The sequence below is a fragment of the Castor canadensis genome, chromosome 10 (genome assembly GCF_047511655.1).
Source record: "Castor canadensis chromosome 10, mCasCan1.hap1v2, whole genome shotgun sequence".
In the NCBI taxonomy this organism is placed as follows: domain Eukaryota; kingdom Metazoa; phylum Chordata; class Mammalia; order Rodentia; family Castoridae; genus Castor; species Castor canadensis.
In genome coordinates this window covers 141224478-141246428 of record NC_133395.1, presented here as the reverse complement: position 1 = coordinate 141246428, position 21951 = coordinate 141224478, and the positions used below count along the sequence as shown (strand labels likewise).

General features: G+C 45.2%; 1 protein-coding gene and 1 pseudogene across 2 annotated transcripts; both read right to left on the bottom strand.

The window, feature by feature from the left end:
• Positions 1 to 795: 795 nt before the first annotated feature.
• Positions 796 to 20947, bottom strand: Tatdn2 (TatD DNase domain containing 2). Of its 2 annotated transcripts, none has more exons than XM_020167579.2 (8): positions 20556 to 20945; positions 20055 to 20456; positions 15115 to 15651; positions 5959 to 6843; positions 3768 to 3895; positions 1680 to 1863; positions 1100 to 1260; positions 796 to 944 (listed from the first exon to the last, which is right to left on the bottom strand). In XM_020167579.2, the coding sequence occupies exons 2-7, from the start codon at positions 20448 to 20450 to the stop codon at positions 1120 to 1122; spliced, it is 2271 nt and encodes a 756-aa protein (XP_020023168.1). In that variant the 5' UTR covers positions 20451 to 20456; positions 20556 to 20945; the 3' UTR covers positions 796 to 944; positions 1100 to 1119. The 2 variants fall into 2 exon arrangements, 1 of the variants encoding a protein (XP_020023168.1); XR_002212669.2 differs by lacking the exon at positions 796 to 944 and adding an exon at positions 1387 to 1484 and having other exon boundaries at positions 1125 to 1260; positions 20556 to 20947.
• On the bottom strand, positions 10586 to 10687 carry LOC141413237 (small nucleolar RNA SNORA40; annotated as a pseudogene).
• Positions 20948 to 21951: the final 1004 nt, after the last annotated feature.

Here is a 21951-nt window from a genome sequence, read left to right as displayed (position 1 = left end):
AAACATGGCTGAGCTGCCCTGGCAAGCTGTAGAGAATGTCAACTTGGTGGGACACACAAGAGATGGTTAACACAGGATGAAATGGGAGGATTCGTTCAGGTCCAGTGTTTCAGGAGAAGGGAGAAAAAAATGGAGCCAAGGGATGCTGGAACCCCAATTCCTGACCAGCAAGCAACTTCTGCTGGAGAAGAAACTCATCCGTGTCCCCACTCAACATCAGTGAGCAGGAAGTACCTTCTCCAAGATCCTCATCCCCAAGGCCTCTTTTCTCAGTCCCGGATCTCCACAGACAGGATGTCCCTGGACCACCAGCACCCTTCCGCACACCTCCACCACACTGATGGCAGAACTAATGAGACCAGCAGCTGAAGTTCTCCTGCTTGTGACAACGCTGGGGTGACCCAGGATCAGTGACATAAACACAGGGTTATCCAGGGTAGGAAAAAACAACTGCACTGACTGCAAGAAAACCAACCTCTGCACTGGGTCTGCAGTAGGCTTCCCAGCAGATTGCCCATTGGGAGCTCCTGCTAAGAACTGAGGCAGGAACTGAGTGACACACTCACATGTGCTCAGACAAGGAGGGGACTTTATTCACAGACTGCTCAGAAACAAAGCTAAGAGCAGGGATTTGGACTGGCAAACTTGTCACAGCCTTCTATCCACTCCTTGCTCACTGACTGCCCTGTAGTACTGTGGCCAGCAGGGAAAACCCTGATGCTCTTCCAGGCAATCCCCTATTCCTCACCCCACGTCCACTCCACTGCACCCCCCTCCCAAACCCCCCACTCCCACCCACCCGCCTGAAGCTGAAGTCTGTGACAACGTTCCAAGGACAACATCCTGTCCTGGTTGCTCTGTCCTGACAGGCTCTGCAACACATCCTTGACCTTGGACGTGGGCATTTGGAACTCAGCCTGTGATCTGTCAGGCCGCCGGTCGCCCTGGAGGATTTGGAAGAGAAAAGAAAGTTCTAAGCCAAGTTCACTCAAGACAAAATCAGGCGTAATGCTCACAGTAAGTTTACATTCTCTAGATTAAGAAAACACAAAGCCGTGGAGGTCTGACTTGTAAGAAACACGTAAGTGACTCTTACGACCTTTTCCAGCAGACTCCTGCTCAGAGACTGTAGAGGCGACTGGTGTTCTCTCGAAGGATGGCCAGTGTGTGGGAGAGTGGCTCCTCCTTCACCCTGGCGATCTCTCGAACTGTGTGCAAGGCTAGGCCCGGGTGGGCATACTGGCAAAGGCTTTTGGGAACCTGGAAGACAGCAAGCATTCAGGCCATCGCTGTCTTCTGTGCACACAGCTATATGTAACACAGAAGTCCCCCCATCCCTTCCCCAGCAAGGACCTCTTTGGGGCTGTCCTGTAGAGACCCCTTTACCTGCAGGTGCAGGGAGAGTCCTAGTCATGGGGGGCTCTGGGTGAGCAGGGTCCCACGCTTCCGTGGACTACCCTCTACAGGGTAGGGCTTTGCACTGCCTGGAAGAGAGTGGTTACCCTTCAGCTTCTAGCCCCCTTGACTTTTGGCTCTGCAGAGCAACAACAAGGAGACAACCGCACACCAGGGTGGGTCCTGGAAGATCCTGGGGCTTGGGCCCTGCCAACCTTGCATGGGTGCCCACCCACACCACCCCCTCTACTCAGTGCCTCAACTCAATCTGAAGACACCCCTACCTGGCGAGGGAGGAAGTAGGGAGCATCTGTTTCCACAATGATCCTCTCCAATGGGATCTGTTTCAGTGCATCGCGGGCCTCCCAGGCGGAGGAGTACGTGAGCACTGCCGTGAAGCCCACCGACATGTTGGGAAAGTACTTCAACAGGGGCTCAATGACCGGGTAGCTGCCGGTGAAGCAGTGCCTATGAGAGAGTCCAGGTTAGGACTGTATCAAGTGCCCTCTACAGCAGTCCCCAACAGCCCCCCTTAGTGAGCTCCAGCAATCGGAAGTCTGCATCCAAGGAAAGGACTCCACAGCAAGCACAAATAGTGGTGCCAACACAGCAAGACTTAAACTGGCATGAGGACAGTAGTGCCCCCAGCCTTCCCATAGTATGTAGCATCGTACAGCCACTGGACATGACCACCACGAAGAACACACAGCAACAGCACAAAGATGGAGGGGCACGTAGCAGGAAGCAAGAGCTTAAAACTGGCCCTCCCAAGGTTAACCACAGAACATAAAAATTATGCCTGTGTAATCAAATGCACTGGAGGAAACAAACAAATGAAAATACTGGGAAAAGCCGGTTGTGGTGGTGCATGATTGTACCCCAGCATTCGGGAGGCTGAGGTAGGAGGATCGTGAGTTTTAGTCTGGCCTAGACTACACAGCCAAGACCCTGTCTCAAAATACAAAAAAAAGAATAAAGGAGAGGGAGGGAGGGAAAATGAGAGGAAAAAATATTGGGAAAAGGACTACAGGTGAAATTTTCTTCTTAAATGGCAGCTGTTCATGTTCTTGGGGCAATGTATACTATACTGTCAACCCATCCAGGAACTGAGGGTTCCTCCAGTCACAACACCTTTTTGGGCCATCTTAGCCCTGGTCAAGCTAAAAGTCTGCCCACAGTAAAGCAATGCAAAACTCAGAATTGACAAGTAAATGCACCTCAGATCCAGTGTGTGCGCCTCCACTGTCTGCTTTGTACCCCAAAGACAGCAGCATGGTAACCTGACAGTCACACCCCCTTGCTGCCATCTGATGTCATTTGGGTTCTGGCCTCCCTGCTTTTTTCAGTTAAGCACTCTTGCCCCTCTTTGAGGAGCCAACTCCAGCATCACCTCTGACCCCTCTGGCCCTTTAGTTCTAGCAGGAACTAAAGGGTTCCTGCTGCACATGGAAGCCAACAGCGAACAGTCTGTCCTCCAGGGGAACCCCAGTCAGGCCAAGACCCAGTGCATGCATGTGGTAGGAGTCAAGGAAGCTACCAAACCCCTAGGTGCCACTTAGGTAAAACACATCTAATGCTAACTGGGGTAAAGGAGCTTGCATATTTAAAAAAAAAGAAAATGAAAGCAAGCAAGGACTTTTCAGGTGCTCTCAGGGGTTGTGTGTGTTAATCCACTGGACCCATAGTAGCATCTCCATCAAGACTCATAGTCCTTATTGCTTTCTTTTTTTTTTTTTTGCAGTACTTGGGCTTGAACTCAGCCCACACCTTGAGCCACTCCAACAGCCTTTTTTATGTGATGGGTATTATTGAGATAGGGTCTCATGAACTATTTGCCCAGGCTGATTTCAAATCACGCTCCTCCTGATATGTGCCTCCTGAGTTCCTAGGATTACAGGCGTGAGCTACCAGAGCCTGGCTCATGGTCCTCATTTCTAAGAAGGGAAAGCACCTTCTTGTTCAAACTATGTGCCATATGAAGTCATCACTTTATATACAAATAATGGTCAAGTGCCAGAAGTTTCATATGGTTCTACTTAGTTCTTTACAAAAGACAGTTTATAAAAACATTATAATGAGTGTGAATCCCAGAGAGGCCTCAAGAAAAAAAAAAGACAAGACAAGCTGGCATCCGTGGCTCATGCCTGTAATTCTAGCTACTCAGGGGCAAATAGTTCATGAGCCTCTATCTCAAAAACACCCAACACAAAACAGGGCTGGTGGAGTGGCTCAAGTGGTAGCACACCTGTCTAGCAAGTATGAGTCTAAGTTCAACCCCAGTGCAAAGACAACATCATCGTTCTCCTTACTGCTTTTATGTCTCCAGCTACTATCCTAACATCATTTGCCCACTGAAGAGGCAGCCTCCTAACCTATGGATCTTGTAGTCAGAGGGCACAAATTTTTTCATGATGTCCAGTAGATCTTCATCAGCTTCTCGGCAATGGATGACCAAGGGCTTCTTTAAAGACACAGCCAGCTGCAGCTGTCTCTCAAATACCTGGGAGAAGATAAAAAGGACAACATCAGCTGGCTAGTGGCACTTCAGAATTCTGTTATCTCTGAAATACCCAGTTCAGAAGGCACTCCTGCTATCTCCAATTCTTTCTGTTTAAACTACATAAAGGAGTAATAACCACAGTTTACTGTGTACCCTCTTAAGAAGCAGCCAGTGCAACCACTCAGGCTACCACCCACTGCACCTGCTGGTGTTCAGCGTCCTTCTCCTGTGGCCCCCACAGAGGCAGGAGGTTCTAAGAAATTCTAACACTACCTTTTAATTATTGCCTCTGAAGAAATCATTCCACCCAGTAGTTAATTAAACTAATACAAGGTGGATTATTATACAGCTGTTTAAAATATATACTTATCAAAGTATAGTTAATGGAAAAATTTTTACAAATGGAAAAAAATTCAAACACTATTATTTTTTTAAATTTCCTAGATCCTTTAAAAAAAAAAAAAAAAAACCACATACAGGGTTGAGGAGTAGCTCAGTGATGGCATACTTACCTAGCAGGCCCAAGGCCCTAGGTTCCATCACTAGCTTCAGGGGACTGGGTTGACATACATATAACACACATTTCCTTGATTCTGACAGGTTAATTCTAAAACCCACCAACTGTCTCTTGAAACTTTTGAAGAGACAATATATATAATTGTTTTAAAACACATCCAAATTTTAAAACCATTAAGAAAGGAAGTAAAAGTGCGGCTCAGGCAGCAAAGCACCTGCTTTGCAAGTGTGAAGCCCTGAATTCAAACCCCAGAACCCCCCCAAAAAAAGTTAAGAAAAAATAATTCACTAGCATGTAGGAACTACGGCTATACTAAAGCTATCTACAGAATTTATCCTTTCCAGCTGAAAAGGAACAGCAATGAAGTGCATGTAAGTTATTTACCCAGCATAATTACTCTTGGGCTTGCACAAACTCTGGTTCCCAGATGATCCACTGTATCTAGGGATTCCAGGCTTAATTCATTTCCCCTAGGGGCACACCAGGCATTTCTGCCCTCAATAATTAATTCTAGTCAAACACAAATAGAGACAGATTCAGCCAGAGTTCAATCAGCCAAGGGGGGAAGGACCCACCATTTTTCCTGCCTTTTGAACCAAAGGGATTCTAATTAAACATGTAGTTTGAATAAGTGCAACTTACACAGAGAATATCTAGGACTTAATCCTTGGAAGTTAAATAGTTAAAGTCCACAAACAAGGAAAAAGTTAAGTGGTTTCCTCTGGGTGGCAAGATAAGGAAAACTACTCATTTTCCCCCCGATTTTTTATTCTTTCTCTATTTTCCAATTCTTCTACACAATATTAGGTAACAGAACTGTATTGTTGTTTTTTGTTTTCTCTTTTTACTGTTTTTTCCTGGGGATCAAACTCAGAACCCCAGGGCCTCATGCATGCTAAGCATGTGCTCTACCACTGAGCATGTGCACCACCAATCCTCACGCTCTTTCTCTTATGAGTCAAATATGACCCCTAGAAACATGGCCAGGCATTGTCCTTCCATGGGTTCTTCTTCCCTTCACCAGATAAAACATTCAGCAGAACACATCTAGCTTGCTAATCACTCTACTTTTAAAGGGATGCTGTCCAACAGGGCAGTTGCCAGTCACAACCATTCACTCCACTTGGGTGTCAAACTTTAGATTGTGTCAAGAACACTATTGCCACTGGGCACCAGTGGCTCACGCCTGTAATCCTAGCTATTCAGGAGGCAGAGATCAGGAGGATCTCGGCTAGAAACCAGCCCCAGGCAAATAGTTTGCGAGACCCTGTCTCCAAAATACTCAAAATACAAAACAAGACTGGTAGAATGGCTGAAGTGGTAGATCACCTGCCTACCAAGCCCAAGGCCCCAAATTCAATCCCAGTACCGCCAGGAAGAAGAGAAGAAAGTAGAAGTATTTGTTGGATACTATACAGAGGACCAGGACAAGATCTAAGAAATTTTTATGAATTTTAAATTCTTTAGTTCCAAAAACACAGAAGATTTTAACAACTATAGAAATAAATTTAACCACAAGCAAACTAAGGAAAGTCTCATTCATTACCTTGTGCTGCTCTGGGACAGGTGTGGTGCACTTGTAAGAGTAATCCAGACCCATTTCCCCAAATGCCACAGCCTTGGGATGCCTTAAGGCTTGCAAAAGGTTTCTTTCTTGACTCTCACTATAGTAACGTGCAAAATGAGGGTGACAGCCAAAGGCCCCCCAAACCAGATCTTCTTTCAGGAGCTCCTCCCACAGGCCATCTGTCAGTGTCCGAGGATCACAGAAATCTGAGATGCAGCCCTGAAACTCCTTAGGGAAAGAGCTGCTGTAAATTTTTCTGAACTTTGTAAAGGTCCCTTTGAAAGACAACTTGGAATAGAGCATGTCCAAGTGACAGTGGGTATCAATGAAGCCCTCCTCTAGGCTCAGTTCCCGGTGGCTCCTTGGCAGGGAGCTAGATACATTTACTCCACAGGGGCGAGGTGGTGTCTCCTCTCGGAATGTCCTTTTCTCTTTCACCTCCCCTTCCTCTGAGCTTCTGGAGAAATGAAATGAACGAGAATTCTGTGATCTGCCTTCCTGGGCAGCCTCCAGATCTCTGGAGGTGCTCTGGGAGCTCAATGTGGACTTGGGAGAAAAACCACTCGGGTGGCTCTGGCTGCTCTTCCCAGCCTGTGCTGTATCATGGTTGCTGCTGCCCACAGAGGGATAGCCAGGAGTCTTGGGGCTACTGGTCCAGCAGCTGGCATAGTCACACCAGGGACTACTGTACAGATGAGGAGGATACATAACATAGTCAGTGGGGAAGGAAGAAGGCTCTGGAACTGCCGAGTATTTGAGCGAGACAGGCTCCTCCTGAGAGAATCTCACAGTGGACAGCTCATCGACATCGGACCAATCGCTTCCTGAAGAGGGGTGCTCAATCACCACCTCCCTGTCTTTATGCTGCAGAAAAGAAAAAAATAGCAGTAGTTGAGCCTTCCCATGTGAAAACTACACACCACGCTGTAGTGAGAAAATGGTCTGTCCCCTCCAGAATGTATGCTGGCGCTTAATCCCTAGTATGAGATATTAAGAATGTGCAAACTTGCCAGGCACCCAGGTGACTCACACCTGTAATCCAAGCTACTTGGGAGGCTGAGATATGGAGGATCAATGTTCGCGGCCAGCCCAAGCTAACAGTTCTCAAGACGCCATCCCCAAAATAACAGAGGAAAATGGACTGGAGGTGTGACTCAAGCAGCAGAGCACCTTCTTTCCAAGTGTGAAGACTTTGGAAAGTTCAAACCCCACTCCCGACAACAATAATAAAAAAGGTGCAAACTTAATCTGGGCTTGAAAGTGGGGAGGCAATTAGGATTAGATAAAGGCCTCAGGGTGATCAGGATGGAGCCCTCATGACTAGCATTATGGTTTACTAAGAGGGAAACCAGAATATGGTACACACCCTCAAACTCCCTATCCTCACTGTGTGATGCTGCACCCCACCTCAGGACACTGCCAGCAGTGTCACCAGATTCAGACCCCTGATCTTAGATCAGAAGCATAAGCCAATGTAAACCTCTTTCAACTTGTCCAGAACTGTGTTCTTAGCAACAGGAAACTGGCTAATACACTCAGGCATCAGCAAAACATCAATTCTAGCTTGTTTTTCTGGCCATGCTGAAGGTTTTCCAGTGGCTCATAAGCTCACCTTTCACCTGATTGCCTTACAATTTCCAGAAGCAATCAAGGTTCCAGCTGTAACAGTTCACATTAGGTTCAGTGAATAAACCTGTGGTCACAGTGTCACAATGCCTGAAGGAGACACTATCACTGTGCTCGTCTCTTGAGAGAACAGCTCTCCAGAAGATAGTTCATACTGGGGATTTGAAACAAAAAACCACAACCACTGTTGCAATTGTAAAATGTGTACCCCAATTATTTGACACTACTCTACACTAAGAGGTGGGGTCTGCAACCCCCACCCTCTTTAGTCTGGGTCACTAGTGGCTCACTTGTAACAGACAAAATGCTGAAGTGACAATGTGTCCACTCAAGGCTTGGTCAGAAGAGCCTTGGAGATTCCATCTGGGGCTCTCAGTCTTCTCTCACTGAGAGAAGTCCAGCTCCATGTAGCTAGTCAGAGCACCTAGCCAGGGAGGTCACACACAGGTGTAGGTGGATTGGCCCATAGCCCAGTTGAGCTGACATCAGCATTAGCTGTTGGCCATACTAGTGAGCATTTTAGACATCCAGCCCAGCCCAGCCCAGCCCAGCCCAGCCCAGCCGAGCTGAGCCGAATGACTGCAACCCTCATCAATATCTGAATAAAAGCATGTGACAGTTCTAAGCAAGACTGCCCAGTCCAGACTCTTTCAAATTCCTGACTCACAAAACAGAAAACAAAATAAGAAGTCAGTGTAAGTCACTCTATTACAGTGGTTACCAGAGCCGCCATACCTTACAGGAAAGCCATTTAACCCTGAAAGAACACAAGCTCTGCAGGGACAGGAGTTTTCCTCAGTCTCCCAAACACATGGAACGGGGGCCTGGCAAACGGTAAGTGCTCACAAACACAAATACTTGCTGAACTGTAGAATAAATGGTACAACGGTTTCTGAATGCAACTTCATAGCATCACCAACTGGGGAGCATTTTAAAAGCAGATTTCCAAGACTCACTTCCACCCTAAATTACTGTGACTAACAGGCCCTCAACAGGGCCAAAGAGTCTGTGCTGAAATCTCCATGTAATTTTGATGCAGACAATTTTGAGCACAGTGAACAGACATCAACTGATGCAAAAACTTTACTTCAGTGCCAGCAATTCTTGTTAACAAAGCCATCTACATCCACCAGTGCCACAGATTCAGCAAGAGACCTTACAAAGCTCTTTTAATAATCTATAAGCAAATATAACTCATGTAACAGTCACCAGGAAAGAACATTAAAGATAAATTGGTTACCTTCTTAACATGGAATAGAAAATGTGCTTCTGTTGTCTATACTAATTCTCCACACCTCTATCTAGACTCCAAAAGGAAATAAATACTGACAACAAAAAATTATAGCAATCCCATTTCACACCTGGGATTTGAACCCGAGGCTTCACACTTGCTAGGCAGGCACTTTACCACTTAAGTCAAGCCTCCAGTGCTACTTTCCTGCTACTGTTTTACTGAATAACAGAAAAGGCCAAACAAAACCAGGCATGCTGATGCATGCCTATAACCTCAACACTCACAAGACTGAGGCAGGAGGATGACAAGTTTGAGGCCAGTCTAGGCTACATAGTAAATTTAAAGCCAGCCTAAGCTACACAGTGAGAGCCTGTCTCAATAAAAAAGAAAAAAAAGAAAGAAAGAAAATATCCAAACAAGATCTTTCCTAGGCCTGGGACATAGCTCAGTGGTACAGTACTTGCCTAGCTTGCGTGAGGCCATGGGTTCAATCCAAGACAAAAAATATATATATATATTTTCTAAAATGCAAGACCGGGGCTGGGGGGTATGGCTCAGTAGCAGAGCAAGTACTACGCATGTGAGAGGCCCTGGGTTCCATTCCCAGCACCCAAATAAATAAATAAATAAATAAGCAAAAAAACTTGAATTGCAACATGTTTAAAGTTTGATCTGAATTCCTAAAGCTGGGTTATGGGTACCTGGGAATTCATTACACTATTCTATTTCCTTTGAATATGTTGGAAATTAAAAATATTAACCTATAAGGAAAAACAATGTCAAACAAAAACTAGATTGCACGTAACAGAAAATTTCCATCAACCCAGACAATGAAGAACTATGGTCTTGCCTGAGCTTGACAAGTCTTTCCCGCTGAATTTTTCAGTGAGACATACCATATTCACCAATCTACTTTTATGCAAATACATCTGAAAGCTGAAGTGTCTCTTATATATACTAATACAATTAACATCTTTGCTATACTGCTTTTTATATACATGACATGAAGGTGTTATAAAATGGGCACCAATGGCTCATGCCTATAAACCTAACTACTCGGAGGCTAAAATAGGAGGGTCACAGTGTGAGGCCAGCGTAGACAAAAAAAAAAAAAACAGCTCACAAGATCCCATCTCCACAGAGAAGGCCAGAGGCAGTGGTGCGCCTTTCATCCCAGCTACAGCAGGAAGCCTAAAATAGGAGAATTGAGATCCAGGACAGCCTGGGCAAAAAGCAAGACTCTTATCTCCAAAATAACCAGAGCAAAAAGGGCTGGAGACATGGCTCAAGCAGTATATAGTATTTATCTACGAAGTGACGAGCCCTGAGTTCAAATTCCATACACAGCACCAAAAAAAAAAAAAATATATATATATATATATATAATAGTACATAATATTCTACCATTTGTATTATAAACTTATCATCTTAGAAATGTTCTTAGCTGGGTGACTCATGCCTGTAATCAGGAGGACCACAGTTCGACACAAGCCCACACAAATACTTAATGAGACCCTACCTCAAAAAAAAAAAAAAAAAAAAAATACCATTACAAAAAAGGGCTGGTGGAGTGGCTCAAGGTATAGGCCTGAGTTCAAACCTCAGTACCACAAAAAAAAAAAGAAAAAAACAGATGTTCTTATGTAAAGATATATTTGACTTTTTTTTTTCCCCCCAAAAACAGAAGTTAATCTAATGTAGACTGACTGACAATGCCCAAATACAGGTAGGTCTTTTTTCTTTCACCATATTCTTTCTTATATGCATCAAAATTCATACTGTACAATGAATCCTAGGTTGCAAAAGAGGATTTATTTTTTGCACCTGTCTGTAAGTTAGATAGGAGTTTCTGTCCTGGTTTTTTGAGACTAGGTCTATGTAACATAGCCCAGGCTGTCCTTGAACTCAAAATCCTCCTGCTTCAAGTTCCCAAGTGCTGCGATTACAGGTCTGTACCACCACATCTAGGTGACTAAAGTTTTTGCCCCAAAAATTATTCCTCAGAAAACAAAGCATCACTTTATCTTTAGATCCTTACAAATCAAAAGTAGCCTACAACATGTACGCTTTTGTTTGTGGAAGACAAATGATCCCATTTTGATTCCTAAGTTTATTTTTTTAAAGGGGATAGGGAGATAAAGCAATGTACAAAATTTAATAATCATCCCCAAGGTTATGACCTCACTTCAAAGTGTTGGGTGTCACTTTTAATATACCCTTTTAGGATTGGTTTCTGTTTTCTACAATCACTTTTTAAATTACAATATGGTTAAAGATACACTGGGAAAATACAAGAAACTTCTAACAGTGGTTACCCAGGTGAAAGAACAGGGCAAAACAGAACTGGAAAGCTGCATTTCACTAGATGCCTTTTATTTTTTGAGCTATGGAAATACATTTACTCAAAAAATGGAGGCTCAAGTGGGCACCTGATGTATTTCCATAGCAATAGAGAGGTAGGGAGGAAATGACCTAAAGAATAATTAGAAGTGGTCACATTATGGCCATCCAAAAAGCACTTCCAGGAAAAAAGGAAATTCAGATTGCCTCAAATGTGGTGGGAACAGCTATTTGCAACTTGGGACAAAACCTTCATGAACAACATTCTACAGATTCTAAACATGCTCCCTCTTGTCAGTAAAATCTCAGTTGCAGGAAACTCTACAGGACAAGTGATCCTGATGCTTCCACAAATCACAGCATCTTGGGGGGTGGAGGACTGGGCAAAGGAAGAATCCATACAGACTAAAGTTCTTGCCTTATATAGAAATTACTATACATGGTTTTTATTTGGATCCTGTTTCAAACCAAAATGAAAAAGGAAATTGGTTTCCCTGGATAACTGATGAGATCAAGGACTGTGAGTCTGCGTGTTAAGATTCTGTTTCTGGTTTTGGGGTATTTTGTTGTTGCTGTTATTCCATAGGTTCTATACCTTAATGGATGAAAATGATATGGTCACTAAGATTTGCCTCAAAGTAATTTGTAAAGAGAGAACGGAAACAGACGCCAGTGCATCTACCTAGCAGGGAGTTGATAAGTGAGGGGTCCATGGGTATACTACATACATGTTTTAAATTCACCATTAAAAAAAGTTAAAGAGTAGGAGTTAAACATAAAATTCCAACTCAGATGAAAGGGCAGGTAATGTCACTCTGTATATACCCCAAATATGTCCCATCACCCAGGACATTTCTTTAACAAAAATAACAATAATAATTACCAGGATTCATCCAAAACCTCTCAACTCAGATTCTCTCATTTAGGGACGTTCTAGAAATCACATCAGATGACTCAAAAAGTAACTCTAGCAGGGCAATGGTGGCTCATGCCTGTAATCTTAGGCACTTGGGAGGCTGAGATTGGGAGGATTGCAGCTGGGCAAAAAGTGCACAAGACACCATCTCTGTGGGTGAGGTGGAAGCACCTGTCATCCCAACAATGATTAAAAGCATAAAATAGGAGGATCACAGTCCAGATGGGCCTGGGAGAGAAAAATAAGACTTTGTCTCCAGAATAACCAGCAAGTACAAAAGCCCTGAATCCATACAGCAATACTACCAAAAAAAAAAAAAAAAAAAAAAAAAACTTTAGTGACATATTAAAGATACCTGAAAGAGTCTGGTTAATGAAATATGAAAGTGGGGGGGGGAATGGCAGAGTGAGGTAAAAAAACAATTTCAAAAATGCACATAGCTGGGTGAGGGGGCACACATGTAATCACAGCACTAGGAAGGCTGAGGCAAGAGGATGGTGAATTTGAAGCAAGCCTGGTGGGCTACATAGGGAGACTGTCTCAAAAAACAAACAAACAGAAAAGATTGCCTTTATGTAAAATTTAAAGCCCATATTTAAAATTTAAAGAACCCAATGCACAACCTGTTGGTAAAAATAAAAGTTTTATTAGAGCACACTTTTGTATGTTTCTGTCTACTTTCATGCGGAATTAAACAACTGCAACAGAGCTGGATATAGTCCACAAAACCTAAAATAACCAGATGGCTCTTTACAGAAAATGCCAAGCCCTACATTAATTTTTTTTAACTGTAATAACATCTGAAGAACAATCCCATTTTACATACAGGAAGAAACTGGGCACTCAAGATCTTAATTCTGGTAGTGGGACCAGGATCTGGAAACCAAATGCTTTGACCCCAACACTCACACTAACTCACCATTTACCCAACACAATCTAAATACCCAGTCTGACCAATAGGAGTTGGGCTTAATTTTAGAAAGTTCATCTCTATCTGGAATCCTAGGCAGTCAAACAAGATGATGGTGTACATTAGACAAAGACACACAGCCACTATATATATTTAGTTTAAAAAAAAAAATTACAAAACATTATGTAGGACTTCCAGATATATATAGCACATGTGGTTTTTGTAACCCCCCACAAATAAACCCTTCTAAAATTATAGGAAATGGAATTGAGAAGGCATAAAGCTATAATGAGAAAGCTACAGAGGAAAGAGCAAAGCAAACTAAATAAAAATTGGGTAGTACAAAACAGACAGATGGGGCCAGGCATGGTGGTGCACACCTATAAACCCAGCATTCAGGAAGCTGAGGCAAGAGGACTGTTGAGTTTCAGGTCAGCCTGGGCAACACAGCAAGATCCTGTGTGAGATTAAGAGGGAAGGGGAGAAGGGAAAAAAGAAGGCGGCAGAGGGAGGAGAAAGAAGAGGAGGGAGCAGACAGATGGTCAATTATTGGCTAAACAGATCATAGATGGACAAACTTAAGCTTGCAGTAAGAAAATGCCAGAAACAGACTACAGGACCTGAGAAGACTAGGAGTTAAAAGTGCCACACCCCTCAAAATGAAGGTGAAGTTGAGAGAGATAAATAGGAGAATTAGTTGGCAGACTATGAAGTTAGATCCCTGGGTTCTGACTCTTATCCCATGTAGGTGGGTCTGCCTTTTCTCCACCCAGCAACAGGCAGAAGGTTCAAGTTTGGGAAAGATGGACCACAGGGATCGTGGAATAGTCAGGGACAAGAGATACCTACTGGACCGTGAAATCCAGGTACCTCCTCAGCCTGACTCCCAGAACTGCAGCAGTCAGGTATGGGCCTCCTCAATGAATTCTTTCTCCCAGGAAAAACTGAGCAGCTAAAGATAGAGCTACAGGTTCAGCTGGGGATCCCACAAAATTGCACCATGTCATCACTCCATGGCATAGTCTACCAACTAGTCAGTCCATGCAAGCACACAGCTTTTTAGTGTTTCATCTTGTAAATATGAATGGATATGGATACCCAAGATATCTAAGAAAAGTGCTACCATAAAGACAGAAACAAGCATTTATTATAAAGAAATCAGAAGAAAAGCCGAGCATGGAAGCTGGCCCATAATCCCAGCTAGCAGGGAGGTGGAAAGCAGGAAAATAGAGGTTGGAGAACAGATCTGGGAAAGTTAGCCAAAGATAATAAAAACAAAAGGACTGGGGGTGTGGCTCAAGTGGCAGAGTACTTGCCTACCACATTTAAAGTCCTGGGTTCAATCCCTCATATCACCAAAGGAAAAAAAAAAAAATCAGAAGAAAACTAAGATCAGGAGGACAGAGGTTCAAGGCCAGCCCAGGCAAATAATTCACAAGCCCCCCATCTCTAAAGTAACCAGAGCAAAATGGGCTGGAGGTGTGGCTCAAGCATTAGAAGTACCTGCTTTGCAAACTTGAAGCTGTTAGTTCAAATCCCAGTCTCACCAAAAAAAAAAAAAAAAAAAAAGTAATAATGTAATCACAGTATACTATGCAACTCAGCTATGAATACAATAATAAATCTGAAACAGACTCAACCCCAAATTGTATTAAAATGACATGAGGAGGCTGTAGTGTAGATAACTAGCTACTAAAGGAAGTGTAGAGAACTAAATTCCCATCACCCTGAGCAGGAAATCTATAGATGTCTAAACTGAATAATCAATAAACAGTACAAATTACTTGGAAATATGAAGGTAATTCACAAAAACAAACAAAAGGAACACTGAAGTAAGGTGTATTAATGAACTCTAAAAGGAATAATGGAATAGAACCATGAACCTGTTTCTTTCTTGGTTAAGTAAACTAACTGCTTTTAATTAATAACATTTAGGAGACAGGTATGGCTCAATGGTAGAGCAACTGCCCAGCATGTGTGAGACCCTTATTTGAGTCCAAGCACAGCAAGAAAATAACATCTAAATGATGTTAAATTAGAAAGATCAAATGAAAACACATTTAATCAAGAGAACTAAAACCCCAAATGCTTCATGTGTACTTTACTTACCTTTTGGACATCTAAATGAGAGTCAGAGTCATCGAGAAATTCTAGGAGTGGAGAGGGATTGTCAATAACTGTCCGTCGGTCACCAAGTGGCTCCTCACTGAGTTTCTCCTGAGGTTCTATGACCACTCTTCTGTCGCAGAAGTTGCTCCTGTCTAATTCGGGCTTTTCCTCCTCCACCCTGACCTCTGGAGATGACTCCTTCTCCTCCTGAGGAGCAGTGACAGTGACACTCCTAACTGGTCCTTCAATACTCCTGGCTGGTTCTTCCACACTCTTGACTGGTCCTTCTCTGCTGGGACGCTCTCCTGGGCTTGGCTTCACCCTAGCGTTGGCAGCCTCCCCCTTCCTGTTGGGCATCGACTTCCCCAGAATGCCCTGGATTGCCTTCAGGTAGATCACTGTGGAACCTTGGTCTCGAAGCCTATCCCGCTTCCTTTTCTGAACCTTGTTTGGTTCCTCCATAGCATCATTCTGACCCTCAGCTTCAGCTGCAAATTCAGAGCTTGTGGAGTTACGAGAACTATCTTTGGAATCAACCTGGAAGGAAAAAAAAAATATTTTGAAAAGGTTATTCTACGAACAATTTCACACATGGAGCACCTGGCAAATGACAAATTAGTGACTGTCTCATGAGTACAAGGCAAAGTGTCTGAGACTAAGAAAAGATGTTCTAAGGACAGTGGTTTTATCCTGCACCACTGAAAAGGGCCACCATAAAAGGGACTGAGTTGTTGCCATTTCTTAACATCTTCTCAGGCTCATCACACAGTTCACTTACTTCAGCAGGAAAGGATGATCTGTTACACTAGACCAAAAACTTCCAGAAAGCCAAGACCACCACACACTTCACAACACACAGACAAAATAGCAACTCAAAGTCTTCACAATGGAGGAAACTAGCCCAGTCCCACGAACAAGAGTCAAGCAAACCTAAAGACTCAGTGAAGGGAAGGGTCAGCCCAAGGAATTTCAATCTCCTATAGTCTCCAATCTCCCAAGTCCTAGGTAAATTCTTCCCACTATACTCCCAGCTTCCTTAAAGTTCTCTGCAAAACTTTTCTTTCCCTTTGGATTTGAAAGGATTACTCTCCCAAAAACAGTACCAGGATCCATTAAGACATGCTAGCTACCCTCCTGCCACTCTCCCACATCCTTAGAGACACATCTTCCTTTCTCTTCTGCACCCACTCACTCTAGGCATTCACAGGGGAAAAGCTAGATTACGTGTCTGCAATATTAATTTACTGTGGAACTCAGATCCATTATAGTCCCAGCATGGGGTAAGAACATCCCATAAGAGCTCCCCCTCAAGCCTTTACAAAAGCAGTGGAATTCCAAACCTCCCAGCTGTGATTTGGACTTACTACCCAAGGCATTCTCCACCCCTACAATATGTACTTCTAACTCATTTGTATTAAATTCCTCTCAAAAGTAAATACACTCAGAAAAAGAACTCCACACCAAGCTTAATAACCTTTTTCCTCTACTGAGAAATCTACTCCAAGAATGCCAGTCAATAGGGGACTAGTTAAATAAACAGAGGCTGCAAAACAACAGAGCTTAAAAAAAAGAGAGAGTCCTAGCTACTCAGGAGGATCGAGGTTCGAAGCCAGTCCCAAGCCAGTTCCGGCAAATAGTTCAAGAGATCCTAGGGCAGTAACTGTGTATTTCAAAACCACTAGTAAAGAGGATTTTGAATACACTCAACACAAGGAAATGATTAATGTCTGAGAAATTGGGTATGCTAATTATCCTGATCTGATCATATGTACTGTATATATGCAGTAACTAGGCAGTAACTATGTATTTCAAAACCACTAGTAAAGAGGATTTTGAATACACTCAACACAAGGAAATGATTAATGTCTGAGGCAATGGGTATGCTAATTACCCTGATCTTATCATATGTACTGTATATATGCACTTAAATGTCACATTGTACCCCACAAATATACAAATAAATGTGTCAGTTAAAAAAACTTGGGCTGGGATGTAACTCAGTGGTAGAGCATTTGCCTAGCATGAGCAAGGCCCTGGGTTCAATCCCCAGCACCAAAAAAAGACAAAACAAAAACAAAAAAAACATTTCAGTAAAAAAATAAGGTGGCTGGAGGCATGCCTCAAGTGGTAGAGTGCCTACCTTGCAAAGCATGAGGTCCTGAGTTCAACTCCCGAGACCCTCCCCGCCAACAAAAATAAATAAATAAGTAAACTAAGATAATTAGTTAATACTAGAATTTAAGAAAACCTCTCCAACAACTGTCCTGGAAGTAGCAAGGGAACAAAATGAGGTAGGGCAGCAGGAACTTCTATGATTCTAAAATATCCAGTGGCTGGAGGTGTAGCTCACCAGCTGAGCACTTGCCTCGCATGCCCAGACCCTGGGTTCCATTGCTAACACTGAAAAACTAAATTTGCTCAAGTATCTTCCCTTCTGAATATTCTATGTCCCAGCACTGAGAGCTGTGTTGAAGGTGGAGGCACTCAAAGCCAATGTGCACATGCCGGTCTGCAGTGAAGACACAGAATAGGCAGGTAGGTGACAAGGCAGTGGCTGTCAAGGCCACCTTGGAAGACCCTGGGAGAATATGCTGTTTTTGTCAGGGCCCCTCAGCTTGTTCACAGGACTTGGGACTCACTAGACAAGTTCCTGCACGCTTGCAGAGCAAGCACGCTGAGGGTAAAGAGACATTCTGTAAGTCACCAAAAAGAGACCAGGACAATGCCTTGCTTTCAAACACACTAGGGGAGAAACCTTAGCAGTGCTAAAAGACAAATTGGCAATATCTATATCCTCACACAGCATGCTCATTTCACAGGAGTAACCTTTCTAAACACCAATGTGCCTCTGCTGTGTAGAGAACCCTGTAGAAACTTTCTAATCATTTAGAATATACTCCTAAGTTCCTTACAGTACAAACCAAATTCCCTTAGCTACTAAAATCTTGCTGCAATATGCCCCTAGCTAACTTTCCACCACCTACTTTGGGCTCTGCCCCATCATACCACCACAAAGTCATGTGACTACCTCCCCATCTATTTCACTATATAATACACTTCTTAGAAGCTGTCTAGTGGCTGCAAGATCTCAAAGAATGCTTGGCACACACACACACCCTCAGGTTCTTTTGCAAACTACTAAACTGAGTTGTGCCAAATAAGGTCCCAATGACCTTATTAAGAGAAAGGTGGAATCACATGTGTAATCCTAGCTACCCAGGTGGTAGACATCAGAAGAATCAAGGTTTGAAGCCAGCCTGAGTGAACAGTTCATGAGACCTTATCTCGAAAAAACCCTTCACAAAAAAGAGCAGGTGGAATGGCTCAAGGTGTAGGCCCTGAGTTCAAATCCCACCGCCACAAAAACAAAAAAATTTAAAAGACAAAACAAATCAAAAACAAAAAAAAAAAAAAGAGAGAAAGGTGGGTCCAGGCTAGGATTAGACCCATTCAGATTAGAAGCCACACCCTCAAGTCCTAAATTTCAATTAGCAAAACAGCCTGGACCTGAAATATAGCACTTAAGTAAAACCAAGATAAATGTAATCAACTGATATTTTCTGACACACGGTACCCACGTCCACTTGGACAAGTTAATGACAAGATTAAGTCGTATCAGCAAACACCCATATTTACCTAATTTACACTTGAATCATATTCAGTATTCTTATGCCAGGACAGTTTTCCAATTCACCATTACTTGTGAATTAAAAAAAAAAAATGCACCCACAGGAAATGAGACTGTGAGGTCCACAACAAAAAAACCTGAGGCCCACTTAGTCAAAGGACTCCTCAGGATAAACAGCCAATTGCAGCCTCATGCTTCAGTTCCACATACAAAACCACCAGGAAAGGTTTAAAACAAAAAAGTCTACTTTTCTCTGGGCATGTTTTTTTAATCACTTCAGGAAAATAACTTTCTCTAGAGGGAGCCCATCTCACCCCAGGTAAGACCTTTCCTCCACGCCACACATGCTGGAGCTCCAAAACCCAGAAAGCAAACCCACTAGGAGAATTACTAGAACACTGACTGCCTGGCACCAACTAGGTCCTCAGCAAACAGATGTTCAGGCCTGACTGAACCAGTGGATGAAAAGGACCTACTTTGTGAAGCACTCTTCAGTCTTCCCCACAGATTTAGGAAACACTGTGTTTCCACTGCAGAACTAAACTTAGGTTAACTTCAAAAAAAAAAAAAGTGGGGGGGCAGGCAGGTTAGCCAAGAGCTCAAATGGTAGAAATGCCTGCCTAGTAAGCTAGATACCTTGCATTCAATACCCTGCTACTGCCAAAAACAAACAAAAAACCACTAATGTGCAAGACACTGGTGGCTCATGACTGTAATCTTTGGCTGAGATCAAGAGGATTGGGGGGGTAAACAGTTCATGAGACCTCCATCTCTAAAATAACCAGAGCAAAATGAAATGGAAGTGTGGCTCAGGTGGTAGAGCACCTGCTTTGCAAGCCCAAAACTCTGAGCTCGAACCCCAGCTCCACCAAAAAAAAAAAAAAAAAAAAGCTACAGTTCCTTAAACCGACCAACTAAAATACCTACAATTCCCCCCCGCTGCTGCAGTGGTTCTCCAGCCTCGCTAAAAACTCACAATTACTGGGAAGCAAGTAAAATCTGGAAGTCCCGTCTACAACTCAGCCCACTGAAGTCAGTTTCTCTGGGGTGGGAGGCAGGCACAAGTATTTTAAAGCTTTCCAAGTAACTCCCAAGTGCCACCAAGTGTGAAAATAGCTCTCTACTGAGCTTTAGGCCACCCCCCTTCCAAATGCCTGGACCTACACATTTAGGTGGAGCAGGTAGGGAAGACCCCAGAGACCTACAAAAACACGGTATTTTTCTTAAATCTCCTCCCACCAAAATCCCCACCTCCAACCTCTCAAGCCACGTGCAAAGGGCCTCCCTGATTGCAAGGCTTTGCAGCACCTACCTTAAGGCTGCAGGCTTCCTCCTCTAAAGAAGCCATTTCTTCTAGGGAGGGGTTGGATCCCTTGGACGAAAGAAACCCCCGGGTGCTCCGGATCAGGCAGCCTTGGGAGGCCGCCCCGCCCACACCTGGGCCCGAGGAGTGGGAGGAGGACGACGACGACGAATTTCTGCGGCGGGAGGAGCTCCAGGACAACCTCGGCGTGCAAGCCTCATCGTCCTCCTGCGGGGCATTCAGGCGCTTGGGGCTGCTGGCCCCTGGAGGACGCGACGCAGAGCCACGAGCTGGGCGTTTGGAGGGGGCCACATCACCGGGCTCCCGGGGGCAGCTGCGCTTGCTGGGACACCCTTCCAAAGCGCCGCTCCAGTGGTACTTGACCTTGCGCCGCTCCGACGCCATGGGCACCTGCAAGGTAAAAGGAGCATGGATTTCCACTCCATCCTCCCCCGCCACCCCGGCCTCCGCGAAGCCAGAAGGTCAGAGCCAGGCACTGGCCTCACTGACCTTTCCCTCTTCTTTCCACTGCCCATCACAGTTCTCAGCGTTTCGGAGATGCAAAGCGCTTCGGAGAAATCGCGGCGGTCAGAGATCCACTGACGGCTTCGGGCTGGGCTTCCCCATCCACAGCGTTACTTCCGAGATCACCAAGCGCTTCTCTTTGCACCGCGCTACCTCGGAGACGCCAAAGCGCTTCCGGGACTGCTCAGCGCTTCGATACAGTTTGCAACACAAAGCCCTTCACAGATGTCAACGCGCTTCCAAACACGCCTGAAGGTCCACACATGGCGGCCGGAACCGCAGCCCTTGGCCGGGCGCGCTCCAGAAGCGCGGGCTGCTGAGGGCGGGCCCAAGGGTAGGGCGGGACCCGGACCCCCACCCCCACCCCCACCCCCGCGGTAGCCCGCCCAGCTCCCACGGCGCAGCCGACCCGCCCCGGGTCGAAGGAGGCCCCCGCCGTCCCCCGGGAGCCGGCGGCACCCCGGCCCGCCGCCGCGACACAGCCTCTGCCCCGCCCGCCCCTGCCCTTCCTGCCGCCGCAGCCCAGACGCCGCCCCGTCGTCCCCACGCCAGGCCGTCCCACCCAGCAGCCAGCACGCCGCCCCGTCGTCCCCACGCCGGGCCGTCCCACCCAGCAGCCAGCTCGCCGCCCGCCCTCTTCCACTGGCCAAGCCGGCCTCCGCCTCCGCTGCGCCCGCCCAGCTGAACTAGCCCTGCGGCCCGCGGCCCACGGCCCACAGAGGGCGGAGCCTGCTCCGCACTCAGAGCGCCCATTGCTCGAATCGGCAAGGGGCGGGACTCTGGGTAAGACGGAGCTCGCCTATTGGTTAGGCAACTTGGAGGCCGGTCCCTACGCCATACGAAGCTCGTCCATTGGTTAGAAGCCAGACGGGGCGGAGCCGCTCACGTGGGCCCGAAAAGCGCGAAGCTGCGGTCAGGTGGCAGTTGCTCAAAGCAGACCTCTGTGCTGGTAGGGGGCGTCCGCGGACGGGATTACAAACCCCAAATGGAGACTACCCAAATATGTAGAATATCCATCCGTCTGGCAAAAAATACCAGTGAGGACTGGGGCGTGGCTCAAGTGGTACAGCGCTTGCCTACCCTGTGGTAGGCCATGAGTTCAATCTCCAGTACCGCCAAAATGAACAAAAACAAAAACACCTCACTTCTGCTGGACCAGTAATCACAGGTCCTCAGGAAGCTGAGATCAGGAGGAACAAGGTTCAAGGCCAGCCAGGGAAAAAAGGTTAGCAAGCAAGATCCCATCTCAAGACAGGCATTGGCATCTGTGATCCCAATTGAGGTCTGAGGGCGGCCTGGCAAAAACTTGAGACCCTACCTGAAAAATAACCAAAAAAGGGGCTAGGGATTTGTTCAAGTAGTAGAGCACCTGTCTAGCAAG